General features: G+C 40.8%; 1 protein-coding gene across 1 annotated transcript in view; it reads right to left on the bottom strand.

Annotated features, from left to right (window-relative positions):
* The window catches only part of GTF2I (general transcription factor IIi), a 124,193-nt gene that overhangs the window by 26,314 nt on the left and 82,696 nt on the right, over nucleotides 1-15,183 (bottom strand). Inside the window, exons 20-24 of the mRNA XM_085078707.1 lie at nucleotides 14,208-14,270; nucleotides 12,422-12,526; nucleotides 11,158-11,220; nucleotides 8,191-8,298; nucleotides 3,378-3,443 (exon numbers count right to left, since the gene is read on the bottom strand). Coding sequence (XP_084934833.1) covers nucleotides 3,378-3,443; nucleotides 8,191-8,298; nucleotides 11,158-11,220; nucleotides 12,422-12,526; nucleotides 14,208-14,270 — 405 coding nt within the window. The remainder of the gene's footprint in view (nucleotides 1-3,377; nucleotides 3,444-8,190; nucleotides 8,299-11,157; nucleotides 11,221-12,421; nucleotides 12,527-14,207; nucleotides 14,271-15,183) is intronic.

Genomic DNA, 15,183 nt, shown 5'->3' with positions numbered 1-15,183 from the left:
GAGATTGGCATGAACCTGAAGATTACTCTCAGCAAATATACTAATGAAACCTGATTCAAACCTGTGCCAAAGCAGCTCCAGAGCAATCACCAACAGTTCTGCTGTGTATCTGTGGCAGGACATCCCCCTACCACAGAATAGCTTATCTGCTTGGTCCATCAGCTGATGCATAGCTCCAGACATTCTTCACCCCACATGAAGTGATGAGATTACCCAGGTTGTCAATTGCTAGTGAATTATTCCCCCTCTCTGGCACCAGGGGTAGAACTCCCAATAAAAACTGGGTGTAAGAACAGATGTGGGGAGGTAAGCTGGAAATTCCTGACTGAGAGACATTATTTAACAAACTATAAAAGCTACACAAATTTTTACAGAGGTAGAAGCCCCCCCTACATGCACCCTGGAAATGTGCAGGGAGCTTCTCCTGCGAGCTCAGATGCAAGTCATGAGATTACTTTCCCTGGGCATTGAGTAGAAATGTGTACCACATCATCAGTCTGGTGGTAAGTGACATTAAAATAGTAAGCTATAGTACTTCTTCACTAGCTGTAATATAGGTACCTTCATTGTGCAGTCTATTTATCTACTAGTAGTTCTTTTGTATTATCCTGTGTAGTAAGTTGTCTGTTTAAGATATTATGTCTGTTTTCTTTGGTCTATTCAATAGATAATTCATGTTGTAATAGGCCTGATCGGTCATTATTAAAGAACTTGCAAGTGAGATTGGTTTTGGGGTGCTGGCCGCCCAAATAAAGCTACTGCCTGCTGCCAGAGGCCTGGGCAGAGGCAGGGACTTGTCTAAGCTCCTGTCTCCATTCATAACAGTATCATACCAGGCCTTCATCCACAAAAATTTTTATTGCAGTCATGTACCTCTTTCAAGAAATTAACAAAAATTTTTCTCAGTCCAGGAGGTTGTTGTGGCACATGGTGAAAAGCTCAACAAACCTAGCAGACAAGCCTCAGGGCAACAGATAAAGAACATCACTAAAATCCAGATCATTACTCAGCATAAAGTAAGAACAGCTTCAGAGTAACAAAAATCCTGTCTGTTTAAACATGTAACTAACAACAAGTAAGTTTTCACACGTGAGAGTCTAGTTCTCTTAAATCAGCAAATGTATTAGCCAATACTGTTCAGAGAACCTAAGAACACCACTGGCATCACAGTCTGCAGTGAGGCTTCTTAGATTTGGAATCTCACATGTTTTTGCATAGAAATCCTACTGAATATAGTTTTATTTTTATAAATTAGCCTGTATATGTGAGTCACTAAAAGGTAATCCCTTTAGTTTTCATCTAAAACACAAATCTATCTTTTCAGACATGTCAGTTGTAATAGATTACAGTAACTGATAATGCTAGAACACTTTGGAGCTACAGAAGCCAACAAATTTGAAGACTATTCTAGGAATTCTGGATATCCATAACTCATTTCTGTAAATGGGAGACTGCATGCCCTACAGATAGACAGTCTGATAAAGACTTGTTTTGTGAATCAATGAAATGTCATCATCCACAAGGAAATGATCATTTTTAATAACATATGGCCTTCTATGGAAAGTCAGGAACAGCATTGAAGAGACTCTATGGGACGTTTTTAGGCTGGTGTTGTAGGTAACCCAAAATGTTATTGCATTCCATATCTCAGCCCAAAAATTGTTATTGTCTCTTTAAGACACTCCAGCCAGAAAACTGAACAGGCTGGGGAGGGTGCTGCAGACACATTGCAGGTTAACTCTCAAAGGCAGCTCGGGCTCTTTTTGCTGCATGGCACTTGCCTCTCTGGCCTCTTTGTCTTTGCCTCAGGCAGAGAAGTTCTCTCTTGCCATTTGGCTTTTGGCCTCTTGACTTTGTTTTCTTGTCGCTAGCAACAGTAGCAACTCTGTAGGACCCACACTGTGCAATCAAAAACTGTTTCAGAGTGAATTTTTCAACTCTTCCAGCAGCGTGGGGGGTAGAGACAGCTATGCCAGAAGTCTGCTGCCCCCAGTGCTTGGGAAGACCATTGCCCCTCCCCGCAACGCGCCAACAGCTCAGAAACAGCAGCACCTATTGGTGTTCAGTGTGTGGCAGAAGGAAGTTCAGTGTGTGGCAGAAGGAAGCAGTGAGACATTGATGCTGACACACAAGGAACTGGAGGTTGACACCGTGGGGCCAGAGTTCCCCGGGCAACCCCAGGATTCCCATCTGCCACTAGAACTGCTTTGTAAACTCCTCCTATCCCAGGAGGGTTTGTTGCCATTGTCCCTTTGTGTTTCAAGCCACGAGTTTGGTTATGGTGGCTGCCATCATGGAAAGGGGGGGGTCACACGCTGCCATTCTGCATTTCCCATTGTTGACATGGACTTCTAGAGTTTTAGCAATTTTATATCTAATGTTTATTTATTCTTACTTTTCGCCTGTTGCTGTTTCACGTGTTATTAAACTGTTATTTTTTCACTTACATCTACTAGTATTCATTCCTTATTGCTGGAAAGGAGTTGGTTAATACCATAAGGGGAGGCAACTCATTCCATGGTGCATACCTCTTACATTGTCTTAAACCAACTTAATTTTCTTAAACCAACTCTGCTACCTGCAAACACCAAAATCAAAATTACAGCAATTTACTAAGAATGATGCTCCTTTCTAGAGCAATTAAAACACAGTGAATCAGATTCTGATTATAATATTGCCTTGGTGCAAGTTGCTTTCATTGGGCTGTTTAAATGTCAGAGGATAGTCACACCCCAAATATGTAGTAACTCCAAATCACAAGGTCCATTCTGAAAGCACTTCCACTTCTTGTGGCAGAGGAACACCAGCATTTATTTTTAAATCTTCGCTGATGCTATTATAGTTTGTGATATGCGGACAAAATATATATCTAAGTGCAGCATTTGGAGATAAATTCCAAAGTCTAACACATCTCCTGCTTTTTCGTTCCAAGAGCCACTACCACAAATAATTTGTTCTTCACTGCAAAATAATCATAATCAAAAATGAACAATCAAGGAGAGGCAGCCTCTCTCCAGCCATTCTAAAAAGATTCTTTCACTTAAGGACTCAGTGAATTACAGACAAAAGGACAGATCTGTCAAATGTGGGTGCCCAAGACACATGAGCACGCAGGTGGCTCCAGGAGACTGAGCACAATTGAAAAATAAAATCAGGTTTTGCACTTTGGTGCCAAACACAGACATCCCATTTTGAAATTACTCTGCTCATCAAAAAAGCTACTTTCCCCAGTTTTATGTCTTCTAAAAGTATTTAGCCCTTCGGTGCTGTCAGTTCTGGTGTGCTCCTGAGCCAACAAGGAGATGCATGCTGAAGTGCAGTCTGTCACAGTGACAAAGGACTACAGGCAATGGCTTGGAAAGGTGTGTAACACATACCGTATTTTTTTTCAAACAGCTCTTCAACTTCATTTCTCAAGTCTGTAATTCGTTTATTCCATTTGTCTGCAAACAAAAGACAAGGACATGTCAGACTACAAAAAAACAGAGAATCTCGTGTAAAATCTGTGTTACCACTAAATGAAATATGCAGTGTGTACTTTTACTAGTCACTTGTAAACAGGTGCCTGCTGAGTACAGTACAGGCTACACCTTAAAATGCATGGATACATTGAGAAAAAAAGAAAAGTACAGAATAAAATGCTTAGGATTATTTCCCAAACTCGTATATCAAATGAAGTTTAAAAAGTTTTAAAAAGCTAAACAAAAAAAAAAATTTAAAAACCCACAACACAAAACCAGGTTAAAGTAACTTCCAAAATTGGTTTCTCTCTTCAATGGCTCAGTCAGCAGCTCTTGCTGCCACCAGGGCTAAAGGCAGTTTGTAGCTGCTGATGATAGTTATCTAAATTTGGGTGCTGAAAAGCTTAATTAGTGAAGCTTGATAAACCTTACAGAAAGTACATGGAGCTGTTTTGGTGCAAATCTGTACAACTACCTGGATCAGGAGGCACCTGCCATCCTCTACTTTAATCCACTATTTCTCCAAGTCCTGGCATTGCAAAATATCCCCATAAATCCTATTTCCAAAAGAACATAAAGCTGCAAGACAGAAGTTATCCAAATCCAACCCTGAGTTCCATCTAGAGCTGGATTAAATGGCAGAATTTTAATATCTAATTTTCTGCTGGTAACAGACCACACATACTACAAAAACCAGTGACAATCTCCATGCTTTTAGGAAAATTCTACAACTCTTTTGCAGATGGTACCAGATGTTGTCTGGCCTTTTAAGAAGGAGTTAAGCAAATGTACTTACAATTTATTTCTTACTCCAAAAACTTGAATCTAATAACTATAAAGGTCAAAAAATGAGGCCATTCAAGCTCATTTGATGCTTCCAGTCATCAAAAAATTCTTATATAAGACAAGACAAAGGATTGAATTTGTGTCCATATCAAAAGGTGCTTATTCATTCATTAAATATTCATTCTCAGTACACAACTTTGGGGCCCATATTTAACCTTGTATTTTTTTAATGTAATTTCATGGATATCAATAGGATAGAATGCTTCAGATGTAGGCACAAATCAGAGAAAAGGGTGTTTTGCCATGCTGCCTTGCATGCACACATAAGACTCTTCATTCTAGTTACCTGGCAGATAATCTACATTAATTAACTTGTCTATATTTTGAAATTACACCTTTGTGGATAAATCTATACAATTACTTCTACCACTTTTTTACTGCTACCCTGTACTGCACGGCTTCTTATGTGATAAACACATCTTGAGCTCAATGTTTTCTACTCCTGTGTGACTTAGAATATTTCCCCCTTTAACTGCAGATACAGACCCAGATAAATCTCTCTCTGATTTCAGCACAACCACCAACTGTATTTGCTGTTGACAAATGGAACAATGGATCAACATCAGCTTTACCAGAAGAGTCAGGAAAATATGAGCCAGAATTGGCTGATCTAAAGGAGAAACCCTGCTTTACTACACAGAGCTGGTGAACACACATGGACAGCCCTGGGACAAGGGTTTCTAAAGGCACCTGTGTAACTCCAGACTGGAATCTAGAGGAAAATGTCAAGAGTTGTTTAGATTCTTTCAGTTAATCAAGCTCTGAGGCAGACTCACTAAACAATCTCCTTCAAAACTCAGGTTAGTTTTCATCAGAGGGAGAACAGACAGAAAGAATGTCATACCATACTACAAAGAAACCATATGAAAGTATATAAATAATACTGTTCTCAGTATCGGTGGTTGCTACAATTTTAGAAGCTGCTTCCACCCAGCCTGGTCTCCCCTCTCCTCCTTAACAGGCTCATGAGAATGTTCCTACATAAGCCATTAAGCTTTAAGGCTTTAACTTTCTCCGTTTCCAAATCCCACAATCACTGGCTAAATATACTATGTGGATCTTTTCAATCTACTACACTCTAGTCCCTCTCTCTCCAATGCAAATACTACAGGGATTAATAATCAAATATACCACATTACAGGCATTTTCATTTGGAACGGTGGATACACAGAGAATAGGCAATTGGAAAAATAATCATAAACTGGCTCACATTTTGATCCACACACTGGTTTTTTATCTACTTTTATATTTCATTAAAAAGTTGGACTACAGAGATATTTCAAAATTCAGAGGGTTTATCAGGTAACCAGTGTGATTTTTTAACCTGATTGTCAGCATTATTAACCCCTTGGACCCTGACCAAATACTGTAAAAACATTCTTTTGTTTCAAACAAAACTTTGTGCTCATGTAGCAAAATTGAAGATCTGCCACAAAGCTAAGCTGACACTCTGAAAAGCAGTTTAGTTTTCCTGTAGACACCAAGACAGATGGTGGCTTCCTTCTATTCCTGTATAAACACCTTATGATATATGGGAAACATCATCCCAATTAAATAACAACCCTGAAAACTTTCCCCATCTGTCCATAGCATCCTCAATTTTATGCCTTTCTCTGCTCCTTGGGATATGTTCCAGAAAACATCCACTACAGCAGGGGCAACCTGCACAGTTGTCCTAGGTTGCAATATAGATGTAGTTTTCTATTACCACCAGCTGTAGGCCGTTAGCTGCTATCACCTGCTAATGACCCACCCCACATGACAGGCAATGGGCCATCAGGGACCCACCGTGTGACTCATGGACTTACCTCATCCCATTGTGGAATGCTCTGCCGAGGAGGGAGGAGCCAGGTGTTCCCACCTGGATATAACCTGGCCTTGGAACTGCCTGAGCTAGCCCTGTCTACTGGGTTCCCAGAGGACAAGAGCTACCACTGGATCTTCAGCTGGAGACTAGACCTTCACAGGATCACCGCTTCAACTGGACTACTTCAGCTGGACTGCTACTACCACCTTAACAGGGTGTTAGGTTGTATCTGACTTTGTCAGTGCTTTTCCTTGTATTATTTCACTTATTTTTAATTTCAGTCTTGACTTGTGATCTCCCACTGGTTTGTTTTCAAACCAAGACAACAGTGTATACACAATGATGCTCAGGTACTAAGCACACTCCTATTCACATCACCATGCCACAAAGAACTCTTTGAGGGAGTAAAATGGAAAACACACAGCTCAGCATGAAAAACATGGAACATGCTGCAGGCTGACAAGACCTGTGCTCAACAGTGTGCTAAAATGGGGAAAAGCTATACATACTTCCCATCACTGACATAGTGAGACAAGGGGACTTTTTCCCACTGAAATGGTTTAACACAACTGCAAGATACAACTTGAAGCTTCAGAGCTTTTTATAAAATCTATTAAGAAAGCAAAAAACGTGGGAGACAATTTTTACTTACAATGTCCGATCCTTTCAGCAATGGTATTTTTAACATCAAATAGTTGGTTCACAATTTTTTTGAAATCGAACATCACTTTCCAAAGATTATTAATTTCTATCAAACATTTTACCAGACACTGGTTAAAATTATTTTGCTTTCCACTTTGTTTTCCAGTTTCACAAATCTAAGAGCACAGCTCATTATTCTCTGGCCACTTCAGGTACCTGTTCAACCAACACATACCGGAAGGACCTCAAACTCAAACATTTCAATCTCATCAGGGTTATGTAAAATACTTGAAGTCCTGATGAGATGGGACAGGTTTCTCTCTCAAGAATCTATTCTGTTTTCTGAGTGCATGTACCTTTGGTCATTCTGCAGCTACTCATGACAGATTAACCACCTGTTCTCTCCTGACTCATTATCTAATACTTGAGTTCAATACTAAAGGTGCAAAATCTTCTGAAATATCCAAACAGCAGCATTGTAACTACCCCCAGCTCCTCTTTTTTCATTAGAGCAAATAAAGGGTCATTCCCCAAAACTTCTCACATTCATTTTGTGTTTTAAGCAGATCTTGCAATACTGTAGACACATGGCACCTTCAGTATGTGAACCTCAAATTCAACATAAGGGGCAATATCCTAAAAACAATTTAGGAAAATCTGGAGTAAAGATATCTGAATAATTTGTGAGATGCAAATTAATGTAATCTAACTGCACAGTAGCTAGTTCAAAATAAAATTTTCTTGACAACAGCCCAGAGAAAAGATCTCCTAAGTCAATCCAGAACAACAGTGAGCAGGTAGGCCCTGAGATAGTCTCAAACTGTTGATTCTATATTGCAAGCTAACTAAATATTTTGTCCTCCAAATATTTTACTCCCTTTGCTCTCCATCTGCAATCAACCACCTTGTTCATTCCTTTCCTCAGGATGAAGGGGGTCCATAAGGATTTTTCAATTGACCTCAATCTGCAGAAATCCTAATAGACATTGCAAATACTGCACCAAAAGATATATTCCCAACAGTACGGAACATTATAGAAGCAGACAGATTAATGAACTACCTGTACAGAAACTGAACCAAACCACTGCATAAAGGAGAGGTACAGGACCACAAAAAATCCCATGGGAAGCATCTTTAACCACAGTGACTGAAGTGCACAGATGCATTTCTGTGGAGGACTCCACACAAGGGATCATGAAAGAACACTACCAGAAGATCCCAACTTTCTCTGTGTCCATTTATGTGCTCACATCAAATAACAAAGAGAAACAGCAGAAGTAGCCTGTGATGATGATTACACCACTGCAATACATCTACACAGAGACTATGGCTCCTAAAGGAAGGCTTGCACTGGCATGTCTCACTCCTGCAGAACAAAATTAACCAAAACCTTTCCATAAAACAAAGCAAGGAGACAAAATCATTCCATCTTACCAAAACTGAACTCTCCTCTTCTCCCAGTATTGGCAGCTAAATTAGCAAACTTGGTGCTCTTTGGCCTCTTGTCAGGGGGCAGGAAATCATCGTCATCATCATCATCATCTTAAAGAAACAAAGAAAAATCACTGGTTTTATGTCCAGGGAACTCGTGTGCAGCACTGCAACTGCTTTGAATTTCAAAGCTCTAACTGAATTAAGGAAGCCAATTTTGCAACACAGACCTCATCTGAGAACCTTGACAAAGCTCCTCTTTCTACCTGTGAAAGAACAACTTCTGCCAAACGGACCTTGCAAAGCACAAGATAGCAAAAAACGAAGCTGCTTCTGTACTTCCTGAGGAAAGCAACATCGCCTTCTGAAACAGGACTGGACATGGCATGATCATAAAACGACCATGCAACAGCAAAAGGACACAAAATAAGTTGTGCAGATATGGACTACATTTTTTATCTAACTGGAAGTTATATCCTTCCACTAGTAGTTCTCAAAACACAGTACTTAAATTTTGTCTTCAAGAGCTCAAACGTTCTAAACCCACCATCTCAGTTTTGGAGACAAAGGCTCCAGGAGGAATCGCTCTGGGATGAGCACCTCTTCCCAGGGGAAAAGGGCTTCTCCCTTCCACTCGCCAATGAAACACATTAACCACAGCAAGTGAAAGTGGAAAAAAAACCTGAACTATTTATTAACACAAGTTGAAATTGGGAAAAACAAAGATAAAAAAATGGGAAAAGGATGCCCACAGGAGCCAATGTCACAGCCGGTGAAGCTGCTGGATTCCAGTGACTCCCCGCCTCCACTCACGGGCGTGGTCTTCCTTGGAGTTCGGACAGGACAGGCCGAGGCAACCCCACAGGTTCCCCGGCCCGGAGAGAAGTCAAGAAAGGTAGGGAGGCCAGGGGGAGGAAAAGAAAAAAGTAAAACCTTTTTCCTAAGCTAGTGGGAAGCACAGCGGAGAACCGTTTCCCTCACAAAACCCGGCGGAGAGCCGTCTCCCCCACGAAGCCCCAGAGGGGAACTGTCTCCCCTCACGAGGCCTGGCAGAGAATCGTCTCCCCCGTCTCTCCAAGATCCATCTCTCCCACGAAGTTCCACAGAGAGCTATCTCTCTCGAAGTCTCTCCAGGCCATTGGACCGAGCCACTTTTATAGCCAGGGCTGTTAGGCCAAGCCGTTTAACGGATCTGCACATGCCAGTTCGGTTAAACTGACCTCAGCTCCGGCCTCGCCCCCCGGGCTCCATCGGCCGTTAAACTGACCCCCCAGCTCCGGCCTCGCCCCCCGGCTCCATCTTAAAGGCACAGAAGCCCTGGGCATTAAACAGACGGTTAAGGAGTCAAGTTGTTTCATAATATCAGGACAGTGTCATAAACAAAAACTATCGCTGGGTTGGACAATCAGCTAAGCTTAAAACTTATATGCCTAAAAGTTTCTGTCAGTGTCTGTGCATTATCAGATATTTGTTGGAGTTTGTGTATTACTTCCTATTTTGAACACAGCATGGCTAAAAAACTTTGTGTGGGTATTAAGAGTACATCTAAGAGCCTTGGTGATATAACTGATAAGAGTTGTGGTTCGCTTGAACCTATGGCTCAGTCAGCCGGTAAACTGACACCCCCAGCTCCAGCCTCACCCACCACATTCGTTTTAAAGGAATAGAAGCCCTGCACATTAAACAGAGGGTTAAAGAATAAAGTTGCTTCATATTATCAGCCCAGGACACCAACTATCAAACTAGTGTAAAACTAATGGGCACCAATGAAATGCATTGAACAGGTCAACTCTACCTTAAAAACACACAAATGAAAAGACAGGAAAACAGCTAAGCTAGCAATTTGTCAGAGAGCTGCTACTTAGCCACTCACTACCAATCCAACCCTACCTTCCTTATGGTAAGGAGTTTTCTACACTGCCCAATTACTGATATCAGAATCACAAAGAAAACAAATGGGCAAAGCAGACAAAGAAAACTAATTTCACATACAGAAAAACATGTACCCACATCCCCAAGGGTATGGTTTACTTAGCAAGAATAATATTACATATTGACGTATCTTGCATCTTGTTCTGTTATACTCTGTCAGAGAAAACCTTTACAGAGCACTTTTGCTTTTGTGGTAAAGGCCTTTACATACACACAGAACTTTGTGACTCTTCTCATATAAACTTTTCTGTTGAGGTAATGTAAGAGTCATTTCTTTGCTGCATTGTAAAATGGTGAAAGTAATGCCAGAAGTGTCCACTTTGTCCTAAATGCCCTGCCTACCTTCTAAATTGCTCACTGGGAGGTCTTAATCTAATTCCACAAGCAAGCATTGCAAAAGCCAATCTCAGCAGTATTTTAAAGAAATTACAAGACACTAATTCCCAAATACAGGAAACACAGCTGACCTCCTACCAAGATCCTAGCACGAGAACAACAGGGACACTGCTTAGCAGCTTTAGAGCCATTTCAATGAGGATGGGAGCTGGAAAGTACAAAGGTTTGTATCTCACAGCTAGCAATATTAGACAGACACCTTGAGGCTACACTTATATCACCTGCAACACCGCCTTTCCGTTCTGGGACCAGTCTTCCCGGAATCTAGTGTTAACTACAAATTTTACATATAACTACATACTGTTGATAAACCAATGTGCTCTCCAGAATGAATGAATGTTATAACATCTTGCCTGCTCAATGAGTACTTTTCATTACCAATGCTTGGAAAATACACGGAACATGCAAACTGCTGTTAGGCGTCATTTCAAAAACAGCCCACTAAGTCCAATATGCTTCAGTATATTGTGGTTTTATAAGACTTCTAAACCAGGTGTGTTCACCAGGAAGCGCACAATCAAAACTGCAGTCAACACCAACACACAATTCTCTTTTCCAGTGCCAAGTAATGCAGGCTTTGCAAAACACATTTCAGATATAAAAATGCCCAGCAGACTGAAATCAGTGACCTCAGCAACTGACCTTCAAAGGTGACCTCCACCTCAGAATCCTCACTTTTTTCTGATGAGTCATGCTGGGAGGAATCTGAAAGGGAAAAAAAGACTGCTGAATGATGGACACAGACAAGATTTTCAACGAAATGCTACATGACTTTCCATTTAAACCAACATTGTCAAAGAAGCCCTTTGCACTCACAGCATGCAACAAAAACAGAAACAAAGATATGTTACCACAAGCCTTTGAGCAATTCCAGACAAAGGCAAGGAGGTGAGCATTACACCTCCTAAACTGCCAGTGCAGCAGTGCAGAGCTGGTGCTAATGACAGAAGGAAATCCCATGTTCTGGGCTTTGTAGGGTTAATACAATCATACATATTTTCTCCTCTGTTACCCAGGATAACTGAAAATATAAACAAAGGCTGTGTATACTCGCAGATCATGGGGATTTTTGTTTTACCACCTCTACAGACTCATGGTTGCTGTGCTATAAGGATTTCCATGATAGGCTACAAGGCAAGGCCAACAATAAAACATGGGAGGGAAATTCATGGTCACAATGCTTTTGTTGGGGCAGTGTGCACCAACAAAACCAACAGGTTTAGGCCAATCAATCGGGCCTGTGAGAGAAAGAGCAATTTATATTAAACTGCAGGACAGTTTAAGAAAGTGAAGCTAATAGCATCAGAAACTATGTCAAAATTAAGTAGCAGTGTGAGAAGGAACATATTTTAGTTATTCCGGCAGAGAAAAGCTGTGCTTGTGCATTTTGAACAGTATCGCCTTTCACATCTCTGTAAGCTGGAGCATGGTATCACTTTGGGAGCAAGTCTGAAGGAGACTTTGTTTCAAAGGCTCTTCACATGGTGTGCCGTATAGTAGAAATTCAGCAGTATCTACTGACACATCTTAACTGGAATATATTTGAACTACATCATCAAATGGATCTTCCAGGTCATGGAAAACAGAGCATGACTTTTTGGTCTAATTCCAAGTGAGTGCTGGAGGGATAACTAGCAAATGCAAACTACAACAAACAGAAATAGTTAGGAGGTGTTTTACAAGACATGAACAAAAAGTGTCTTCGTATAAATAACAGTCACATCAACTGATCACTTAGAACCTTCTGAGCAAATCAAAGAAGCTAAAAAAAATGCTTGTACACAGAGACTATGGCTCCTAAATGGAAGCTTGCACTGGCATGCCACACTCCTGCAGAATAAAATTGACCAAAACCTTTCCATAAAACAAAGCAAGGAGACAAAATCATCATTCATTTCCATCTTACCAAAATTGAACTCTTCTGGTTTTCTTCTCCCAGTATTGGCAGCTCCATAAGCTAAATTGGTGCCCCTAGGTCCCTTGTCAGGGAGCAGGTAGTCATTGTCATCATCTTAAAGAAACAAAGAAAAATCACTGGTTTTATGTCCAGGGAACTCGTGTGCAGCACTGCAACTGCTTTGAATTTCAAAGCTCTAACTGAATTAAGGAACGGTGCTTATCACGGCACCCAATTTTGCAACACAGACCTCATCTGAGCACCTTGACAAAGCTCCTCTTTCTACCTGTGAAAGAACAACTTCTGCCAAACAGACCTTGCAAAGCACAAGATAGCAAAAAACGACGCTGCTTCTGTACTTCCTAAGGAAGCAACATGGCCTTCTGAAACAGGACTGGACATGGCATGATCATAAAACGACCATGCAACAGCAAAAGGACATAAATATGCTGTGCAGATACAGACTACATTTTTTATCTAACTGGAGGTTATATCCTTCCACCAGGAGATCTCAAAACAAAGTACCTAGGTTTTGTCTTCAAGAGCTCAAATGTTCTAAACCCACTCTCAAACTTGTGTAAAACTAATGGGCATCAATGAAATGCATTGAACAGGTCAACTCCACATTAAAAACACACAAATGAAAAGACAGGTAAGCTAGCAATTTGTCAGAGAGCTGCTACTTAGCCACTCACTACCAATCCAACCCTATCTCCCTCATGGTAAGGAGTTTTCTGCACGGCCCTATTATCAATATCTGCAGCCTCAGAGAAAACAAATGGGCAAAGCAAACAAAGAAAACTAATTTCACATACAGAAAAACATGTACCCACATCCCCAAGGGTATGGTTTACTTAGCAAGAATAATATTACATATTGACGTATCTTGCATCTAGACAGTTCTGTTATACTCGGTCAGAAAAAACCTTTACAGAGCACTTTTGCTTTTGTGGTAAAGGCCTTTACATACACACAGAACTTTGTGACTCTTCTCATATAAACTTTTCTGTTGAGGTAATGTAAGAGTCATTTCTTTGCTGCATTGTAAAATGGTGAAAGTAATGCCAGAAGTGTCCACTTTATCCTAAATGCCCTGCCCACCTTCTAAATTGCTCACTGGGAGGTCTTAATCTAATTCCACAAGCAAGCATTGCAAAAGCCAATCTCAGCAGTATTTTAAAGAAATTAAAAGACACTAATTCCCAAATACAAGAAACACAGCGGACCTCCTACCAAGATCCTACACGAGAACAACAGGAACACTGGTTGGCAGCTTTAGAGCCATTTCAATGAGGATGGGAGCTGGAAGTAAAAAGGTTTGTATCTCACAGCTAGCAATATTAGACAGACACCTTGAGGCTACACTTATATCACCTGCAACACCGCCTTTCCGTTCTGGGACCAGTCTTCCCGGAATCTAGTGTTAACTACAAATTTTACATATAACTACATACTGTTGATAAACCAATGTGCTCTCCAGAATGAATGAATGTTATAACATCTTGCCTGCTCAATGAGTACTTTTCATTACTAATGCTTGGAAAATACACGGAACATGCAAACTGCTGTTAGGCGTCATTTCAAAAACAGCCCACTAAGTCCAATATGCTTCAGTATATTGTGGTTTTATAAGACTTCTAAACCAGGTGTGTTCACCAGGAAGTGCACAATCAAAACTGCAGTCAACACCAACACACAATTCTCTTTTCCAGTGCCAAGTAATGCAGGCTTTGCAAAACACATTTCGGATATAAAAATGCCCAGCAGACTGAAATCAGTGACCTCAGCAACTGACCTTCAATGGTGACCTCCACCTCAGGCTTCCCACTTGTTTCTGATGAGTCATGCTGGGAGAAATCTGAAAGGGAAAAAAAGACTGCTGAATGATGGACACAGACAAGATTTTCAACGAAATGCTACATGACTTTCCATTTAAACCAACATTGTCAAAGAAGCCCTTTGCACTCACAGCATGCAACAAAAACAGAAACAAAGATATGTTACCACAAGCCTTTGAGCAATTCCAGACAAAGGCAAGGAGGTGAGCATTACACCTCCTAAACTGCCAGTGCAGCAGTGCAGAGCCGGTACTAATGACAGAAGGAAATCCCATGTTCTGGGCTTTGTAGGGTTAATACAATCATACATATTTTCTCCTCTGTTACCCAGGATAACTGAAAATATAAACAAAGGCTGTGTATACTCGCAGATCATGGGGATTTTTGTTTTACCACCTCTACAGACTCATGGTTGCTGTGCTATAAGGATTTCCATGATAGGCTACAAGGCAAGGCCAACAATAAAACATGGGAGGGAAATTCATGATCACAATGCTTTTGTTGGGGCAGTGTGCACCAACAAAACCAACAGGTTTAGGCCAATCAATCGGGCCTGTGAGAGAAAGAGCAATTTATATTAAACTGCAGGACAGTTTAAGAAAGTGAAGCTAATAGCATCAGAAACTATGTCAAAATTAAGTAGCAGTGTGAGAAGGAACGTATTTTAGTTATTCCGGCAGAGAAAAGCTGTGCTTGTGCATTTTGAACAGTATCGCCTTTCACATCTCTGTAAGCTGGAGCATGGTATCACTTTGGGAGCAAGTCTGAAGGAGACTTTGTTTCAAAGGCTCTTCACATGGTGTGCCGTATAGTAGAAATTCAGCAGTATCTACTGACACATCTTAACTGGAATATATTTGAACTACATCATCAAATGGATCTTCCAGGTCATGGAAAACAGAGCATGACTTTTTGGTCTAATTCCAAGTGAGT

The sequence above is a fragment of the Lichenostomus cassidix genome, chromosome 19 (assembly GCF_008360975.1).
Source record: "Lichenostomus cassidix isolate B80296 chromosome 19, HeHo_3.0, whole genome shotgun sequence".
NCBI classification, from domain to species: domain Eukaryota; kingdom Metazoa; phylum Chordata; class Aves; order Passeriformes; family Meliphagidae; genus Lichenostomus; species Lichenostomus cassidix.
Note: the sequence above shows the minus strand (reverse complement) of the source record. Positions and strands in the feature narration are given on the sequence as shown.